This window comes from Dermacentor albipictus, chromosome 10, assembly GCF_038994185.2.
Source record: "Dermacentor albipictus isolate Rhodes 1998 colony chromosome 10, USDA_Dalb.pri_finalv2, whole genome shotgun sequence".
Lineage (NCBI taxonomy): Eukaryota > Metazoa > Arthropoda > Arachnida > Ixodida > Ixodidae > Dermacentor > Dermacentor albipictus.
The window spans coordinates 72423830-72444698 of NC_091830.1; the positions used below are offsets into that span (position 1 = coordinate 72423830).

Sequence of the window (20869 nt, forward strand, 5' to 3'; positions counted from 1 at the left end):
TAGTGGGGAACCCGACAGATGGCGCTACTTAAACAGGAAGCGGAAATGCTTTTTTTTTAGTACACTATTCAATATGGCCGCTTTACACCGGTGCCGTACGCTGGGTACGCGCCGTGTTCGCCTCGCTGGCTTTGCGGCATGCCTCAGCTGCCGCGTTTTAATGGCCAGGAGACTAAAGAGCCTCTACTGACGCCCATACAAACAAGCCACAAGTGAGTGAACAGGACGTGCGACTTTATTGGCAGAATAAAACCAGTGCACCTTCTCATACAAGATCAGAAATAAAATTTGCATGTCGAGATGCGCTGAAACCATTAACGCGAGCTCGTAAACTGCTCACTTTCGTTGCCGCACATGGCGATCTGGTAACGAGCGACAATCAGCAGCGCAAGCAAATTGGGCAGTGCACCACCTGTTTGCATTGACAGTCGCCGTAACTTGCATTGCGAAGCAATCCGGTGACGCAAGGCATCTGCTGCCGCAACCAACACAGCGACATGGACTAAACGGCATTTTAGCGTTCCCGCCTTTCCAACCTGCACGTTTCTTTTTGTTCTTCCGGGGGCCGCTAATGTGTAACTCATAGTTGGTGCGCCACATTCTCCATGTGGGCATCACCATTTTGCAGCCACTTTTGCAGGCCTTTCCACCCATGTGGCTATCAACTTCGGACCATGTAATAACGTGTGCTGTCTCCGTTCACGCCACATCACGGCCGATGAAGGCCCACAAGCATACTTGGCCGGCGGCTGCAGCAAGAAATGTCGAATGGGGAGAGCACCAATTACGGTGCATGTAAATTGGGAGTCTTTGTCGCTGTGTGGACTCCAGGAGCAGATGGTTACCTCGGGAGACTGTTGCCCATGCAGCTAACCAGGTCGCCACATCGAAGAAACATAACACGGCGACCATTATCAAATTAGACTCTGCATTCAATCACCGCATAAGGTTCAGGCAATACACTGTACATTGGCTAAGATCCACATGACAACAGTGGGCATTCACGCACTACAAGTTGCATACAGCACATTCAGCTATCCGACTTCAGGCACAGTGCTTGCCTACGTCGCACATGGTCGTCTAGTAACGAGTGACAACCAGTAGCACAAGCAGATTGGACAGTGCCCCACCTGTTTGCAATGACAGTCACCGTAACTTGCACTGCGAATCAATCGGGTGACGCAGGCACCTGCTGCCATAGCCAACACAGCGACATGAACTACCTGGCATCCTAGTGTTACCTCCTTTCCTACATGCACGTTTCTTTTTGTTCTTTCAGTGGCCACTAATGTGTCGCTCACACTTGGTGCCCCACCTGCTCTCAATATCGATGTGGTCTGTTTTGTGGTAATCGCCAATTCGCAGCCACTTTTGCAGGCCTTTCCACCCATGTGGATATCAACTTCATACACTTCAAACCATGTAATCATGTATGATAGTCTCTGTTCACGCCAAATCATGTACAAATAAGGCCACAAGCACACTTTACCCATGGCTGCAGCAGGAAAGGACAAACAGGGAGCACCAATCACAGTACATGTAAACAAGGAGTTCGTGTCACTGTGTGGACTGCAGGAGCAGGTGCTTACCTCGAGAGGCTGTTGGCCAATACAACTAAACAGGCTGCCACATCCCAGAAATGTAACACGGCAACCATGACCAAGTGGGACAACATTGAAACAAGATTATGTAATCAAATCACTTCAGCATACTCTAACATAACGCTCAATCTATACATTGGCACTATGCATTGGCTGCGATCTACATGACAACAGTGAGCATACACGCACATGGGCTGCTTGCGGCACATTCAACCGTCCGACTGTAGGCATAGCGCTTGCCTTCGTCGCCCACTGCAGTCTGGTAACAAGCAACAACCAGCAGCACAAGCAGATTGGACAGTGTGTCCCACGTGTTTGCACCGACAGTCGGCGTTGAATGTGAGCAACTTGCATCGCGAAACAATCGGGTGACGCAAGCATCTGCTGCCACAGCCAACAGCGACATGGAGTGCCCGGCATATTAGCGTTACCGCCTTTCCAACCTGCATGTTTCTTTTTGTTCTATTGCATGCCACTAATGTGTAACTCACACTTGGTCCGCCACATTCTCTATATATGGACATGGTCGGTTTTGTGGACATAACTATTTTGCAGGCCTTTCCACAAATGTGGATATCAACTTCATACACTTAGAACCATGTAATTATGTACGAGAGTCTCCGTTGATGCCAAATCATGGCTGAGGAAGGCCACAAGCAAAATTTGCACACGGCAGCAGCAGGAAAGGACGGAACGGGGAGCACCAACCACGGTGCGTGTAAATTCGCAGTCTATGTCAATGTGCAGACTGTAGGAGCAGGTGCTTGCCTCGAGAGACTGTTTCCCAATGCAACTGACCAGGCTCCCACATATGAGAAACGTAACACGGTGACAAGTACCAAGTCGCACAGCGCCGAAACCATATTCTGCAATCAATCTCTTCAATGTAGCTTGCACAAAAACACAGGCTGTCGAGCAAGAATAGCAATCCTGAATGAGACTAGGAATTCAATATGGGAATGAGAAAGCTTGCATTCAAGAAAGAAGCCACTCTACCTTGCAAGCATTGAAAGCCAAAAACATTAACAAAAGTTAAATGCTAGATAGCACACAGTGTAAAGGTTAATGCAAGACACACGCCAATGCCACATCAGCTATTTCAGGAGAGGAATTGGACATGGCAACATACACTAGAAAGAACTGCTACACATATGTTATGCTACTAGACAGTGACTGGCATTAAGTATGAGCAAAGAATCGGTTGACCTTTAATGTTTGTATGAGGAATAGGAATGATCTCTAACAAAAGTGTGGAATGAAGAAGCGTGCATTCATTGAAACAAAATTATACTTGGCAAGAACTGGCAAGGCCAGGGAGCTCCCTAAGGAAGGGCAAGCTGACAGAACACTCTTAGCCAGCGTCGTCTGCTTGTTCAGAGGTTGCAGGTACATCTGAAGACAAATACTTTTTGTTGTTGAGGTACCTGGATGACTCGGCCAATATCCGTGCTGGTGGAATGATGGCGTAGGCTCTTTTCACTCTTGAAACAGTCGTCCGTAGACTTGATATCTCATCCAAATAATTCTGGAATGGCTTCTTTGTTCGTGGTCTTGTGAATTCAGCTCCAGCCCCTTCCTGTTGGTGTAGATGGGGGCTCCCGTGATGACCAAGATGTACTTGGCACAGACTCTGTTGGGGCAGAACAATGGCACATGAGATACAGCAAAGATTATCCAAACTCATGTTCTTTTATGTTCGAACTAATTATGCTGAACTGTAAACATGAACAAATGTTCATATCGTCTGCTACAAAGAAATGACATGTATCTCAAGACTAGCAAGCCAATACAGCATATATCAGGCATATTTATTTCTGAACCAGGTGTTGTTTACCTTGTAGTAGCAGCCAAAGTCCACACAATGACCTTGTTGTAGCAGGCAGCAGCTTCTGTTTAGTGCATGGAGTGTGTTGCTTTATACTGGTGCCATCCTCATTACTGCATGTCTGGAACAGAAATTTTGACTGCATCAGAAATTGAATAAGCACAATTTTGCAATATAAAATGCGAAAAGGTGCGACATATACATTGCAATGGTTTGTGACGACAGAACACATGCAAATGTACACTGTTTGTTCTAGGGCGCTTAAGCAGCATAGTAAATAAATATGGTTACTCCCCGTAAAATCGATGTCTGCGTAACTACAATGCATGTCAACAGCTTAAGTATTATTAAGATCACAAATAAGAACATTTGTGCGCTCGGTTATACACTAGAAGAGATCACACTGCTGATTTCACAAGCAAATAGATGAAAGACGTGAAGCTATTAGAATTGATGCATTCTTTTTGTGCATGAACGTGATGGACAGCTTCACTACTGCAAAAATAGATGTCCTGAGGTAAGCCAAACTGAACAGCAAGAACATTTGGAACCAACAGGTACTAAATATGGGTGAATTATCATGTGTGCAACTGTTTAATACATTAAATTCAAGCTTCAGTTTATCAAAAGGTTATTCAGTTCTGTGAACGAAAGAAGTTGCCGGCGGACTCGAAAAAAAATATATATATTGATAAGGCAACTCAGTCACTTATGGCTACGGCTAAAACGAGATGAAAAATGTGACGCGCGTTCCGATATCGTTTCTCTTTCGTGAATGTATGCATAATGATGGCCTCGCAACTGAAAGTTTATTTCGGAAACAGCAACGGAGGGTCCCGACTGCCCTTATGTAATGCAGCATCTAGTTCGTTAACTTACCTCCGCCTGTAAGTTAACGAGACGAATAAATTACATAGCGATTGAAGCAGTGATGTTAAACGACTCACCGGTATTGCTGTCCCCAGTCGCAGCAGGACCCGGCTCCCATTTCGATGCAGACGTGTTCCACATGGCTCACGACTGAAACCTAGCTTTCAGGCTTACACTCCAAGTTAAATAACGCGAGATATCGAAGCGCAATAAACTGGTGTTCGCACAAATTAACCAACCAATGTACGAATTAAGGAATCCGTACCTGCCGTGCACGCGAATATACCGGTAAAAATTTTAAATCCAGGACAGAGGTCACGTGGGAGGTCGATGATGCTGAACGCTATTTTGCGTTTAAAATGACAAAAAACAACAAAGCTGGTAATGAAAAGTACAATGTAAAATTAGGAATTATACTTTTGTAGTCTTTATCATGCAATAAAAACGCTTCGTTTACTGTTGAAGAAAGTTTGAAGGTTAAAATTGCGCTTACTACGGCGCCTCTAGCGGGAGATAATGCGCTCAACGGGGAACCTTTTTCAGTGGCGTACTATGCCTGTTTCTTTAGCAGCGCCGCGCGGTCGATTTTTTCGCCCTCTGTGGCCATTTGTTGAACTTGAGAGTGTGCCACCCCTGGTTCTGTCGCCGAACACACCAACCAATCGCAGCGGAGGAGGCCCGTGCCCCTGCCACTGGATTCCTCTTATGAACACCAGATGGCTCTGGTCTCCGCTAATCCGAAGCAGAGGCGGCATTGCCCGAGCGCGGGAAAGACAAAAGTAGCAGCTTCGCCGGAAAGACGAAGCATCGACTGCGATAGGAAATTAGTGGAGGGCTATACGAAGAAAAGATTGCAGTTTTATCGACCATGCAAACTTGTAAACACTAGGAATACTAATTAACTTAACAAGCATGATGTCCCACGCGCACACACAAACATGAACACATCTCACTAGATGAAGGAGGAGACTGGCTGTCAAAACGCTTGACTGAGGAAGCGCGGCAGCGCCGAGCGAATTGCCCATCGTGCTGCGTCTCCCGCGAATGCGAACTAAGCCGCGGAAATAGAGCGTGCAGTGGACTCGGTCTCCGTCGCATATGGCTTGCGATGTACAGTGGCCCGGGTGGGCGCGTGCAATCGCTGGGGCCACGCGGAGTGGACTGCACCTCATCCCTACCTCCCCTAGCCCCGAAGCCTAGCTCGCGATGGAAGACGGCGCGCTTTGTTCCCGCTTTCCTTTCTCGCGTGCACGAAATTCAGCTGCGATTGCTGGCTCACCCTCGAAAACTTTCACTCAGACATATAGCACATGGAGCGTGACGACAATTCTATCGCCCTTGGACTTCATGCGGAACCTCCCGGTGGTAGCTGAATTGGTAAGAGCATCATGCGAAAACGTGGGTTCGTATGCCACCTGGGGCCCATGGTTTCTTCATCCACTTTAAAATTTACATTAATTAATCATTTCTGTAACTCAATCAGTAAGTAGAAGTGATATCTCCTATGTTGTCCTTGGTGTCTTTGTTGATCTCTTGTGATAACATTTATGAAGAAGTTTGCATAGCCAAAGTGGATGTTTTTGTTCCTTTACGTGCAATTGCTGATGATTTATTTTACAGAGAAAGGGAACTTCCTATCTGGCTGAAAGCTTGAGTGCATTAGGAAGTTAACCGAAACGATTCCTTAGATAAAAATATCCGCCATTTAAAGAAAATGCGCTTTGGCCCAGAGATTGAATCTTCCCCCTACCTTTGGCCACTGGTCTACCAGTCAAGTTACCCAGAACCTTTGCAACGTGAATTTGTGTGAGTGCTTTATTATACAAATGAAATGAGCAGAATTAAAAGCAGGGAATCGTGCGCTGGGGAACTTTGCAGTACATGGGACGTTCCATAAGAAAAATAATTGGCATGCACCTATAATTTTTTGCTCCATGTGTCAAAGTGTTTATTCACCAGACATGCAAGGAGCGAGAGGTCGAAGTCGGTGTGGCATCCAGAACCCTGCGAGCAGTCATAACCAGCCCCATGCGTCAAGCGCAGCTAATGCGCCTGACCGACTGACACTTCTTCATTGTGTGCATATGCTCGAGATGCGCCAGGATAACCGGTGGTTCGTTACACGCGCTACTTTGAGGACGAAGGAAACTTTGGCTTTACTGAATGTTCAGCTATATTGAGAACTTTTGTGTTCTGACGTTTATTTATTGATTTCTGTAACATTTCATGCATTTCTAAAGAGCGGAGCCATTTTGGCTGCGAATGAACACGCTGTGGCGTAGCCTTGTTCTTCAACTAAAATACGGTTGTGAAAAGCGACCTCTTTTGGCTCTTGACGCAGCGATACCACTTTAAATAATTGTTTTGGGGAATGTGTGCTTTGACTTTTCCATAAGCTACTTAGTGATACCGCTCTGATGGTATCCCACGTAAATGGCGACACTCAAAGCTCGCTGATGAGACGCGCATCTGCAGCAAAACGCATGGATGGCAGAATTAGGGCATAGAAACTCAATGTTGCCTGTGTTTTACCAAGAATATGCAGAAGATTTGCGTAAATTGATATCTTGTGAAATATCACGTTCGCATCTAGAGAAAATAAAGTATTTATACCTTCATTTAGCGAAGCACATAGACATTATTTTAATGACTGGAATGCATGAGTTAGCTTCATCCGGTCGGATCTCATTCTTAGTGCTATTGTCGAAGCTAAGAGGGCCAATTTCCTGCTGTTCTGAAAGTCATCACGCGACGAGCGTGCATAAGGTTCTAGTTGAATGAAAATAGACTGAACCTGCATTAGAAAGTGCCCAAATAGAGACAGTGTGGCCTCTGACCACTCCTACCGAAAGCTTTTTGGAAGGCCTCGTTGAACGCGTGAATTTTGGCACTCACCGTTAATCAATACTTGTCGTAGAAGTTCAACAAGGCTGATTATTGGACTAGTTGGCACGGTTTACTCACAAGGGCAAAGCCTTTAGCGCGATTCAAGAAGACAGGGACGTGGCAGAGACACGGGACAGGACTATCCTGTGCGCTGTCCTGTGTGTCTGTCACGTGCCTGTCTTTTTGAATTGCGCTAGCGCCTTTGCCATTATGAGTCGTCGTAGAACGTATTCAATTTCAGGAATACCTCTTCACCCCCTACAAAAGAGCATCCTGCATAAATAGGCGAGTACTTACCAGAAGTTAAGGACTTTGAACCAGAAGTTTTCGCGAACTGAGATTGGAATGCAGACTCCTCTAGAAAAAAAAAAGATGAAAATGAACTTGGCTGGCAGAACACAACCAATATTTATAGTCACAAAATGTTGGTACGAAGTAGTTTGTCATATAACAAGAGTTCGTCGCGACGCTTTGCCAGCAAAAAAAAAAACATTCATGATGTTCGTCACAAAGAAATAGCTTACCCATTCTCAGGCTGCACGAGAGTATGCTTGGCACACAGTGGAGCCTGAAACGTTGTGGCGCTGTTAAAGCGGTTGCAACTGGATGACGGTAGCGTCCCTGGTGTTCGAAGCTAGCACGACCTGAAAATAAACTTTAACTGGAGTATCTACAATGTCACCAGTATGCTTGGCTACTAGTGCATCCTCAGAGCAAGAATCCAAGTGACGTGCGTAATAACATTTCTAAATTTCATTTAGTATGAACAGACACAACGCAAATATGAAGCTAACACAAACTCGTAGAATACCAACGTGTAGCATTGCGCGTAAAGCATAGAGAAAAGAAGGAACACAGTTACATACATGAAGTGCGAACTGTCAAGAGTGTATTGCCGAGAAGAACGTGACCTTATCTCTGCATTCCCACAGGCAACGCTGCGCACTACGACAGGGGCAGAACCACAACAAAACAACGTCAGCACACACCTGTCGTAACAATCAGATTCACTATTTCTTTATCTGGTATGATGATATAGGCGACGTTAACCAATATTTCTTTTAATCTTGCGACGCTATGGGCCTCAGTAATGAAGGGTATCGCTTCATTATTAGACTTCACAATGACCGTGCACTTCTCAGACTTTGGTCAGTAGCTGCAGTCATCACAATAAAGTGCCAGCCACCTTGTCATTTTGTTATTTACGTAGTTAGCCTGCTCGCGAAGCCGTTCGTTGTTGCAACAGCCCGTTTGTCAGACATAAAAAAGGTTACATGTTAGAGCTTCAATTTTCATGTAAGCCTTTTCTAAGCCTTTATTATATTTTGTAAATTCAAATTTGGTGTTTCCTGGCACACGTTGTTTTCCCTTTCACTCAGAGTTAGTTATTTTGGAAATTTCTCCAAGTTTGTTTGGCACGCACAACGCGGCCCTAATGTTGCAAGCGTATACTTCCAGAATAATGGAGAAGGACTAACTCTAAGAAAAAAGAAGAAGGCATATGTCTAGAAACACCAAACCAAATTTGTGAAATGTAATGAAGGCTTAGCATGTCAGATACCTCTAACATGTAAGCGTCGTTATGCGGGACATAAGGGCCGTTCAAGGAGGCGTGCAACCTTATAAGAATTCGGAAAGCCAACCACTGCCTGGCGCTCGCATGGTTGACCAGAATTACGCTTTCCTCAGAGAAAGCGTCATTCTGACCATTCAGGTGATGTCAAGCCAAGGGTTCAAAGCATTATAAGAACGCAGGAGTCGCTGCCTCAATTCCTGCAGTGTTTCTTGTTGCCTCCTGACTTTGGGCATATTTGGCGGTGGTGCCACGACAGACCCAAAAGGGAATAGATGATTCGTCACCACAGGACGGGCATTTCGGGATACTTCAGGCTACGGAAAGGCAAAAGCGAGACAAAAGACCGTCCCATACGTGAACTGTGGGATAGCGGGACCACCGGTATACAAGCCCCGCCTAAATAAGGACGTCGTGTCACCCTAACGTTGCGGCTACTGAACTGTTTTGTTGCAGTTAGCGTTGTTTTCTACTTCGGGCGTTTTAATCCAGTCAGTCCGAATATCTATCTACTTAGCATCTTACGCTACCACAGTGGTTCAAGTTGTCTCCGTGCTTTGACCACAAGGTGTATTTTGTTGGCCGCGATGCCGTCATTCCCGTTCCATCACCGTCATTTGAACTTCATGATGTGACTCTCGTCAAGCCGTCTTCGTCACGCCTTCTACGTTGGCCCAGTAGTTCAAGTTGTGAGATTAGCTGGGCGAATAGGCATGGTATCCTAGTCGTCTTGTCATCATTGTCATTTTATTGTAGTCGTTCAAGCTTTGTTATCTGACACTGGCCATGCCACCGTCACCTTCGACATACAGTGGTCATATATTCGTACTCTCGTCAGAATGCCATCATGGTCTTTCTACCATAGTCTTTCGGACACTGACATCACTCTCCCTATGCCATCTTGATCACGCCATCATCGACATGCAGTCGTCGTCCCGCTCTTTTTTTCATGCTCATCACATTTTTAACGTCATCTCATGGTCATTATGTCGTTGTCATTGCGCCTTCATTCCATCGGCGCAATTCGTCGTTCTGTCTTAATCATACTGTCGTCATACAAATCTGATTATGCCGCCGTGGCCACTGTTATGCCATCATTGTATCACGTTTTCGTCAGAGAGCTGCTGTCATGCAGCCATCTACAAAAGCCTACGCTTTTGTAGATGTCTCATTTGCCCTGTTAATTAATTAAAAGGATGGTTAAAAGGAAGCTTTAGCTCAGGGGTTGTGATATAGATACATGGGGGTAGATAAATCATTTTTATTTGGCAACTATTGCACCAACTTCGACGACGGTTGTTGCTTATAAAAAAAAAGATATAACTTAGTGAGGCTTAGAAGAAAACGTTGATTTAAGCGGGCAAATGTCTTACAAAATTGTTGAAGTTTCGAACTTTGCAAAAACGCAACTCAGTCTCTCAAAACATAAATGTGATATATGAATTTTGTGAACAGCATTTAATAGTATATCTAAAGCAAACGAAATATAAGTAACATACATGTATCTCAAATCACCACTAACGTAGGAGTAAGACTTCTGCAAAGCCGTTGCAAACCTTATGAGAAATATACGTAACCTATAAATTGATATATCAAGTTTGTGCGGTCCAAGTGGTCCAATGGATGCAGCTGATAACACTGCGATATCAGCTTTTGGTGCAGATGTTAGCAATTTGTAAAATTCGTGCTTACATTTTGATAACTTACGATTCTTCGGCAATTTGTAAAAAACTTTACCACCAAAATCAAACTCCTGCTTGCTACAGTCACTACAATTTAGATTTCTATCGACAATGCGACGAGGTTCTTAAAATATGTCTAAAATATATCTTAGAAAAGAAATTCTATATTTTCCATGTATTTAGATGGGCGGCAGAGAACTTAGCTCCGGCCAAAAGCTTCCTCTAAAGTTTGCGCGATGACGGTGGTATAGAGACGATGTAATGACGTCAACGGAATGAGAATGACGGCGAGAAGACTGTGCTATGATGACAAAGAAATAAAAGCGCGAGTATGTTAGGAGAATAAAGATCTCGTAACGCTGACGATGGCGTGGAACTCAGGAATGATCTAATGGAACGGAACTGATGAAATGACAATGACGGTAAGTGTGTGTTGCAGCTTACGCCCACGCCTAGGTAAATCACCTGCACCCCGGGCCGTCTCGATTCACCCTTCACTTAATTATTTCTTCGTATGATGTAGCACATATTTGGTAAAAAGGGGTGGCAGTTTGCAATAAGCCTGGTACGGGACAATCGTCGAAGAAATCAGCTTCTGTGCATATATCCACAAATATATACGTTTAAATACCCACCGACCCAGCTGCACTCAGCAGCCAGCAGGTCCACGAAAAAGGGGGCAAAGAAAGATTCGTTTTTAATAAAGTACTCAGACAGATCTCCTATGCAGGGACAAGCCGCCTCTTCTTAACCTTCCTCGGAATGGAGCCGCAAGTGTTCTTTTAGCCGTTAGGCTTCCGTCCCCGCTGTTTCGGCGCCATAAACTAAAGCCGCTGTCGATGCCCCGATAAAAATTTTACCTGGTGTACAAGTCGGAATAAGAGCGTGAACCGCAGAAGAAGCGCTTGGTCAGACAGGGTTCGAGGTCCGCTGGAAAGTGGTCGTCAGCCCCGAAGAAGCGCAAAATGGCGACGAGCAAAGTGGTTGTTGATGTTGTTCTTGTCGCCTGTGGCACGTGTGGCTCCTACCCACGATGGTGGATTGGCCAAGAAATGGGTGGATTATTCCAAAATAATATAGAGCATAAATTTCCTGATATTTATGGGAATAGCATTGAATAAGGTTGAATTACCGGCTAAAATAAAATCGAAAGGTGCTGTGAAGTAGCAAAATGGTTACTGCGCTCAGCAGAAGCGGTGCATATTATGATGACGATGATATCCTTAGAAAATGTGGTGCATACCCACTATGGAGGACGGGCCAAGAAACAGACGTCAGAAAGACAGCAAATTTGAAGTAACCTTTAATTAGATGTGTGAAATTTCGAAAACATGGGAGCAACGAAAATTGGGAAAAGCCAGAGTGATGTGAGTAGAATGAGACAGAGCGAGCGAAACGAAAGGAACCTTTCAGAATTACGGTAAGAGACTTATGGGTAGAGGGAGAGAGAGAGAGATAATTTAATTGAAAGAAGGCAGAGAGGTCGGCCTGAGCTAAGGTGCTCTAGCCTGCTACTCTGCACAGGGGGAGGGGGAACGGGGACATAAAGATGTGATGAGGGATGATGATGACATAGCAAGAGAGATGCGCAAAGGCGAAAACAAATTCAACACTCTGATGATAAACATTCACAAATGTCATCCATGAAGCCAGAATCATGCTTCGCATCAAGTTTGTAGTCACCAATTTGAGTGAACATAAAAAAAGGCGTTAGGACGAAGCTAGTGGGGGCCTCCCCTGCGTGAACAGCACAAGCGCCAAACAAAATATTTATAGCATATAAAGAGCTGCGATAAACGGCTCTAGCACGGCGAGCACTTGTAGGGCACATTTAGCGGCCGGAGGCTCGAGACCACCGAGAATCACGCGCATTGATTCTACTAGGTGCTTCAGCCTTTTTTGTACACTCTCCTCATTGTGTTCATCTATTTGCTTGCCCGTAGTGTCGCCGGTTTCATTGGCCCTATGATTCTCGGCTTCATGGCGCAGAGGACAGCTAGTGCCCGCTGGCATGGCCGTGGGCCTAGAGGGCAGCAAAGGCCATTCCGTGTCTGTATCAGCCGGTGGAGGTGAATGTTTGCCGCGTGCTCTCGTCGACCTTGGATTATCAGTAGACGCCGTTACCGTCCTCGGTGGACGCACAGGCAGAGGTGACCGTGGTACCTCTGCCACGCTAGGTAGTTCTCCGGGAATGGTTTTGTGATGCTTCTGTCGCGAGCGTTGGCCACTTTGGCGAACAGATTGAGCGGCCTCTGTACACGAAGATTGGCGAAAATTAGCACTCTGTTATGTTATGTTATGGGTAAAATATTACACATATATGGAAAGTGAGGGGAGCATTCAATGGGCCCTCCGTATGTAAAAGGAAGAGAAGTAAGACTTCACAACTTCGTGGCTACATGAGGTTCAGCTTCCCGAGACAAGGGCGAAGTTACGCTTTATATTATATATATATATATATATATATATATATATATATATATATATATATATATATATATATATATATATATATATATATATGACTTGGCAGCGGCGGCAGCAACGTGTCTACATCGCTAACGGCGAAACTTCTCCTGTTGCAGATCGTACTTCACCTTCCTGAGGCCTTCTGCGACCGGGAATCTGGAAAACGGACAGTTCTGCTGCTGGGATCCTACGCCATTCTTGAAGCCATCACCACAGAGCTTGATCATCGAATGCCAGGCGTGCTACTGCCTGCGCAATCTGCCGCCAGCGCGCTGCCGTAAGCCCTGAGACAATCTGCGCAGGCGCCAACTGGAAGCCCGCACAAGGTAAAACGCGAGCACTTGGACCGTTCGGCTACTTGGCAGCGGCGGCAGCAACGTGTCTACATCGCTAACGGTGAAACTTCTCCTGTTGCAGGTTAGTGCAATACTACTCAAAGTTGAACTGGATTGTGCCAAAAGCCACTGCCGCTGCTGCCTCCTCTGCTGTTATTGATTGCTTGTCTAAGCTCGGCAGTGGTGCCTCGAAAGACGCGCAAGTTAAGGGATCTTGCTTTGCCTTACAGGTGAGACATTTGTTTCACAAACATCTTTTGGTGTTATTTGCTTTCTGCGCACTGCTGCCGAACTTAGCGCAAAGTGTCTGTAAAACTGTCTGTAAAAGTGTTTTGTAAAAGTGTTTGCGATGGCAAAGAGAGTTGCAAAAGACGCCGGTGGCGATTCTGAAAAAGATGCATTGGATATAAAAGACCTCCGGGAATTAGTGAGAGCATTTGACATTTTTAAACGAGACTACAGATCAGATATGAGGGAACTGAAGGACAGCGTATCCTTCTGTACGGACTTTTGCAGTGACGTAAAAGGCATAGCAGATGACATAAAACAGCTCCGGAAGGAAATGCATGACATTGTAAACCAAAATAGCGCACTGAAAGCGGAAAACGAAAGGCTCGTTCAGAAGTGTGAAGAACTGGAGCAATACCAGCGCCTCAATAATGTAGAAATAAAAGGAGCACTAGCGGGAGAAGATCCAGTGAACACAATAAAAAAAATTGGGAAGAGCGTGGGTGAAATTGTCGAAGAAGCCGATCTTGATACGTGTCACTGGGTACGTGGCTCGCAGCAGGGTGCACAGAGCATTATTGCTCGTTTTGTGCGACGAAGAAAACGCAACGCGTTCTTGTCTAAATGCAGAAAACAAAGGATAGACAGTTCAGTGCTTGGAAGTACGGCGAAGACGCCTGTTTACGTAAACGAGAATCTCACGCAAGCTAATAAGGCGCTGCTTTCAGCCGCAATCCAAAAAAAGAAAGCTGCAAACTGGAAATTTGTCTGGACAAACGGCGGGAAAATTTTGGCAAGAAGGGATGAAGGCTCGCCTGTAATCCGTGTCGCCACACATGCAGATCTGAGTAAGATGTGTACTGATAGGGCTGCGCATTCATAGTGGCTTACCTTCGAGCGTAGCGTCATCTGAACATTTTTGGCCCTCATTCCTGTCATGGCCGTGCTAGAAGATGAGATAAATTATTACACGATTGATGCTTTTAATTCTAAATTCTCTCTCTCCAAAAATAATTTTTGCTTTCTGCATATCAATAGCAGGAGCATCAGCAATAAAGTTGATGACATTAACCACTTTCTAGGCTTGTGTACTGTATCATTTGACGTGATCATGTTCACAGAGACTTGGATTCACGGAAATGAAGTACCGTGCCTACCTGGGTACCATTCTGAGCATTTGTGCCGTAGCGTAAGGAAGGGAGGGGGCCTTGCTATATATTTTAAGGACACACTTACACGTGAGAAGCTGTCCCACCTATCCGTCATGAATGATGATGTGGAATGCTTAGCCTTACTCTTTGGCAAGATACTAACAGTAGTTGTTTATAGGCCACCGTTAGGAAAAAAAGAAAATTTTCTTCATTTCTTTGAGACCCTGTTATGTGACAATGCTTTCAGTAGGGGCACATTTGTCATTATGGGCGACATAAATATTGACCTGAAATCCTCAGACCCGTACTATAGAGAATTTACGACCCTGTTGTCAACGTATGCCTGTCAAAATTATATAGATATACCCACTAGAATCGCAACACACAGTGCTACGTTATTGGATGTCTGTATAACAAACCTCAGTGCAGATTATATAAAACCGGGTGTTTTTTCTTCCGATATTAGCGACCACCTGCCACTCTTTCTTCTAACTACTCGATATAAAAATGAGGCTGATGAGCAGGTATCATTTCTACGAAACTTCAGTGATAGCTCACGCGAGGCATTCGTTAACCTAGTTCAAGAGCAGGACTGGAGCGTTTTATTAGAGCAGAGCGATGTCGACATTGCATATGATATGTTTTTTCACATGGTCTATAGCTGTTTTGATAAAGCATTTCCATTCAAGAGAATCGTGGTGCGTAAAAATAAAAAATACAGAAAACCTTGGATAAACAAAAATCTATGTCAACGTATAAAGGATAAGAATAAATTATACCACGAATTCCTTGGCTGCCGGGATCCTGAAGTGTTTCGTAGATACAAAAAAATCCGAAATTCTCTGAACAATGATTGAAGAAAAGCTAAAAATAATTACTACACAGCAAAATTTGAGAACATTTATGACAACCCTAAGAAGGTGTGGGAAATGGTAAATGCATTAAGAAATAGAAAAAAAAAACAGTTTGGTGATATAAAGGAAATGACTATAAATGGTAGAACTACTTGTGGTCAGGATCTGGCTAACTCAATGAATGCCCACTTCATAAATGCAGGATGTTATGAACAGCCTAATGCCACTGATTGTGAGACTATTATTACAGCTATACCCATGTTAGAACAAACAATATTCATGCAACTAACATCTCCTACCGAAGTGGAAGCGTCCATAAGGCTGCTGAAAAGTAACGTTGCCCCTGGAATTGACGAAATTGGCTCCAAAGAATTAAAACAAATATCTCGCTTTGTTTCGGGGACAATTGCTCACATTATTATTCTCATGCTAACAACCGGTGTTTTCCCACATAAACTTAAGATAGCACGAGTAAGAGCTATATTTAAAGGAGGTGATAGAAATAATTTATCAAATTACCGACCGATATCGGTGCTCCCCATTTTGTCCAAAATGTTTGAAAGTGTGATTAACCAACGGCTAATTTCTTTTTTTGACAAACACAAAATCTTGTCTAGTAGCCAATATGGATTTCAAAAAAATAGATCAACCGAAGAAGTGTTGTGCTATATTAAAGATAGCATACTTACTAACATTGACAGTAAAAAGTTCACACTTGGTCTATTTCTCGACTTAAAGAAAGCATTTGAATCAATAAAATACGATATCCTACTGCACAAATTGTCTAGATATGGTGTGCGGGGAGTTGTATTAGAGCTCGTGAAAAACTACTTAAGTGACCGCTATCAGATCGTGCAAATAAAAGACGCCACATCATCACAGCTAAAGTTAACGCAAGGCGTTCCACAGGGGTCAATATTAGGACCGTTTTTATTTCTTGTTTACAATAATGACATTGTAAATATACCCAACTCTCCTGAACTTATTATGTATGCCGATGATACTAATATCTTTTTTGATTCCACAGATTTAACAGATTTAGAAAGAAGGGCCAACACTTACCTTGCATCCCTCGCGGCTTGGCTCCGGGAAAATAGGCTGCAGCTTAACACAACAAAAACAAAGTACATAATATTTCGTGCACTTAACAAACCACTAAGTAGAGAAATAGTTTTAACTTTTGAAGGGCAACAGATAACCAGGGTTAAAGAGCAAAAGTTTCTTGGTGTTTGGTTCCAAGAGCACCTTTCATGGAATGTACACATTAATAATTTAGCTACCAAACTCTCCCGATCTGTTGGATGCTTGTATAAAATTGCACACTTAATACCTATTTGGCTGAAACAAAATCTATATACTTCACTGTTCTACTCCAGATTATCGTACGGCATATTGGTATGGGGTACCACAACAAAAGCTAACTACAACAGGCTCATTATTCTACAAAAGAAAATATTGCGCATTTACGAAAACTATCAGGGACCATGTCATGAACTAAGCACATTACCATTATTTTTTAAATACAGAATGCTTAAAGCTAACGACGTTTAGATTTTAAACTACTGCAGTATATATATAAAAATGCACTCTATATACACGAAAACATTAATGAAGCTCCTTAGGATATGAGACTAAAAAGAAAACGGACCCTAAACACAAGGACCAAGTATGGTGAACAAACAACCAGGTACCAAGTACTAACAATCCTAAATAAGCTAGAAGATAACATTGATTTCAGCATGACAAGAAATGCCTTCAAAAACCATGTGAAGGAATTTTTACTAACACAGTGTTTGAGAGAGTGATTATTGCTACATAAGTATATTATAACCCGCTTTTTTCCTGTTTTTCTGTTTTACGTGGATACGTACATGTTCATGGTTTATATGCTGCACTTTAGTGTACTATGGTAATTTACCTGTATACCCTTTACGTTATTGACTGTGAACTATATATTATCTATATTAGTAAACAAACTGTAACCCAAAAATTTATGTTATTTCTGTTCTCAGTTTGTGTAAACTCGTGCATAATGTGTTAAAATATGTAACGCTGTGTGTCTCCGCTCACTGCTAATCAACTACCACTAAATAATGTATAATAACAACTTATATTGGGGGTACAGGGGCCCCTGTCAGGCGCTGTGCGCCTTTTGCCCCTGCACCTTTCTTGAAAGTGTATTCAAGATGAAATAAACATTCATTCATTCATTATATATATATATATATATATATATATATATATATATATATATATATATATATATATATCCACTATTGACCATCTCGTACGACTAGAACAAGAATTACGTGACACCTTCCTACACAAGCAATATTGTCTGATGGTTTTCTTCGATTTAGAAAAGGCCTATGATACGACGTGGCGCTATGGAATCCTAAGAGACCTGGCTGACCTGGGAATTCGCGGCAGAATGCTAAATTGTCTATGCGGTTTCATGTCAAATAGAACATTTCAAGTACCTCTCGGAACAACACTTTCACGCACATTTACACAAGAAAATGGCGTTCCACAAGGTTGCATTCTGAGCACGACTCTTTCCATAGTCAAAATGAACTCTGTTAGTGAAATTATCCCATCATCTGTTATGCACTCATTATATGTCGACGATTTGCAAGTGGCTTGCCGCGCTTCAAATCTACCCGCCTGCGAAAGACAACTACAGATAACGATAAATAATCTGGCACAATGGGCCTACAAAAATGGTTTTCGTTTCTCAACACACAAAACTGTTACAGTTCTCTTTTCGCAGAAGCGAGGTTTACACTGCACTCCAGTTCTCACATTGTATGGTACAACGCTGCCGGTCAAAGAAGACCAGAAATTTTTAGGTGTAAATTTTGACACAAAATTGAATTTCCTTGCCCACATTAACTCAACTAAGATAAAAGCAAATAAAGCACTAAATATCATTAAGGTTTTATCGCACAAGCACTGGGGATCTGATCGAACATGTGTATTACGTATGTGCCGGTCTCTTGTACGTAGCATTCTCGACTACCGTAGTGTAGTTTAGCGACTTGATCCAGTTCACAATCTTGGCCTACGACTGTCGAGCAGTGCCTACAGAACATCGCCTGTCCAAAGTTTATATGTTGACTGCAATGAGCCGTCCTTACAGCAACGCAGAGCACTACTTACACTTTGGTATGTGCTACGAATTTGATCATCGCCACAACATGTATGCTACAGCACCGTAACACAGTGCAAATCACGGATACACTACACAAACAAACCAAACATGATTCGGCCACTAATCTTACGGCACGAAGTACGCTGTCAGAATTACGATGTTCCTCAAGAGGCCCTGCAGGTTGCTGAAAGGCCACCAAGGTTGCCACCATGGTACAACTTTTCACAGCTATGTGACTGGGCACTAACACATCTAAAGAAAAAAGAAATTCCACAAGAACACATAATACAAGAGTTCCGATCTATTCAAGAAAAATATAAAAATTACACGGAGTGTTACACTGACGGCTCCAAAACACAAGAATACGTAGGTGTCGGGATCGTAACAAAAAATTGGCGAAATGGCATTCGCATAAATAACTTTTCTTTAGTGTTTACCGCCGAAGTTTGGGCAATATGGACGGCAGTAAAATAAATTACCAGCGACAAGCAGATGAATGCTATCATATATACCGATTCGTTAAGCGCTCTCAGACCTCTAAAGCTTAACTCCGCGTCTGAACCCCTAATTGGTGATATCCTAATTATGTTGGACTATAAGGAATACGGAAGAATTTTACGATTCTGCTGGGTCCCAAGCCATGCCGGGATACCAGGGAATGAAGCAGCAGACAGATGCGTGTTCATGGCAGCGCACAAAGGTATAACACAAACAACACTTCCATACAAAGACAGTATCCGAGCGATTCATAAGGCCCTGACATCAAAGTGGCAACTAGAATGGGACTCATGCAGAAATAAGAAGTTACACACAATAAAACCCCTGCTTAGAGAATGGAAGTCGTGCATGTCACCAGCAACGCTTCTATGAGGTGCTCCTATGTATACTTCGAATCGGGCATACACACCTGGCACACAATTTTCTACTTCAAAACGAAAACCCGCCAACTTGCGAGAAGTGCCATGAACCACTCACCATAATGCACATTATTATGACATGTCGAAACATTGAAACACAGAGACAAAGGCTTTTACAGAATCTTTACAACTTACACATAGCTTTACACCCCGCATCAATACTCGGAGATGAACCACTAGTGCCCTTCACTGACTTGTTCAGCTTTTTAGAAGAAACTGGTTTTTTACACAAACTCTAAAGTATCGCAGCTTGCGCTGCGTTAAGATTTGAATTCTTAATATCTTGTGGCTGGCGCAGCATGGCCTCAGTCGCTTTTGCGCCATTAAACCCGAATTAACTAGCTAACTTAAGGAGTCCGAGTGACTTTTTCCTAGTGACGCTGTTCACGTTTCACAACAAGACTTCTGCTTCTTCTAAGCCTTCCCACAGCTCATTAGCAATTGGTAGTGTATGCCTCAGATAAAGAGATAGTAGGGTGACTTGTTTGCTGCAGCTATCGGACGCAGCAAGGAGATGACGGCAATGCAAGCGCGAACACGCATGTGAATTTACAGCTGTCAATGATATTTTCCATTCCTTTCGTAGTCTGTAATTGGCTTGGACCACCGCATTGCCTTAACACAGAAGCAGACAGCTCTGCGTGATGAATGATCATTAGGACTCATCTCAGATGACTCAAAAGCTTCTTTATGACAGCCTCCATAGGGATGTTAGCTTCAGCACCGGGTACCTTGTCTTGCTCTGGCGCTCGCATCGGCCTGTGCAGAAACCGCTGCCGCGCTACGTTTGACCTTGCCGATTCCCGCGCCAAATGACTCAACTACCATTCGAAATATTACCCTTGACTCCAATGTCTTCCACTGATCAACCAGTGAATGACATCGTAAACGTTTCCCAATGACGCCTTATAATTCGAACACTGATTCACCGCATTAAAAGGCGCCGCGATGGTTCTTCCGCCACCGGGGGGTAATTGTGCCTCTACAGAAAGACCTTGTAAGTCGAAGAAGAAAAGGATGTTACACTAACACCGATGAGTGGCGTCGCTGAGCACTCTAGTTTCGAGCTGTGCATTGTCTGTACATATATGCCCGGTAAATATTCAATCTCCATCTGTAAAGTCAATCTCGATCCTCATGTTCCTACTAAGTTACCAATTCTTCTGCATGGGCAAGAAATAAACAAGCCACAGTTTCGAACTGTTCCAAGAAATCAATCTGAGCATGTGTAGTCATCAAAATTTCATGTCACGCACAATTGGCACCGAAGTTATACGCACGCCGTTGTCACAATTAGAGCCGGCAGTGAGATAGAGCAAAAAAGTTG

At 43.6% G+C, this 20869-nt stretch overlaps 2 protein-coding genes and 1 long non-coding RNA gene across 3 annotated transcripts in view; 1 reads left to right on the forward strand and 2 right to left on the reverse strand.

Moving 5' to 3' along the window:
- The window catches only part of LOC135898190 (uncharacterized), an 85858-nt gene extending 74426 nt beyond the window's left edge, over positions 1 to 11432 (reverse strand). The window contains exons 1-3 of the mRNA XM_065427016.2: positions 11298 to 11432; positions 7707 to 7826; positions 7480 to 7539 (exon numbers count right to left, since the gene is read on the reverse strand). Coding sequence (XP_065283088.1) covers positions 7480 to 7539; positions 7707 to 7710 — 64 coding nt within the window. The 5' untranslated portion in view covers positions 7711 to 7826; positions 11298 to 11432. The remainder of the gene's footprint in view (positions 1 to 7479; positions 7540 to 7706; positions 7827 to 11297) is intronic.
- Positions 218 to 4587, reverse strand: LOC135899084 (uncharacterized). Its single transcript, XR_010563527.2, has 3 exons — positions 4374 to 4587; positions 3436 to 3547; positions 218 to 3231 (listed from the first exon to the last, which is right to left on the reverse strand). It is a non-coding gene; the product is annotated as an uncharacterized lncRNA (long non-coding RNA).
- Positions 11433 to 13241: 1809 nt separating the features above from the next.
- Positions 13242 to 20869, forward strand: part of LOC135899959 (uncharacterized) — a 147241-nt gene continuing 139613 nt past the window's right edge. The window contains exon 1 of the transcript XR_011509015.1: positions 13242 to 13323. The gene's annotated coding sequence lies outside the window, so the exon portion shown is untranslated. The remainder of the gene's footprint in view (positions 13324 to 20869) is intronic.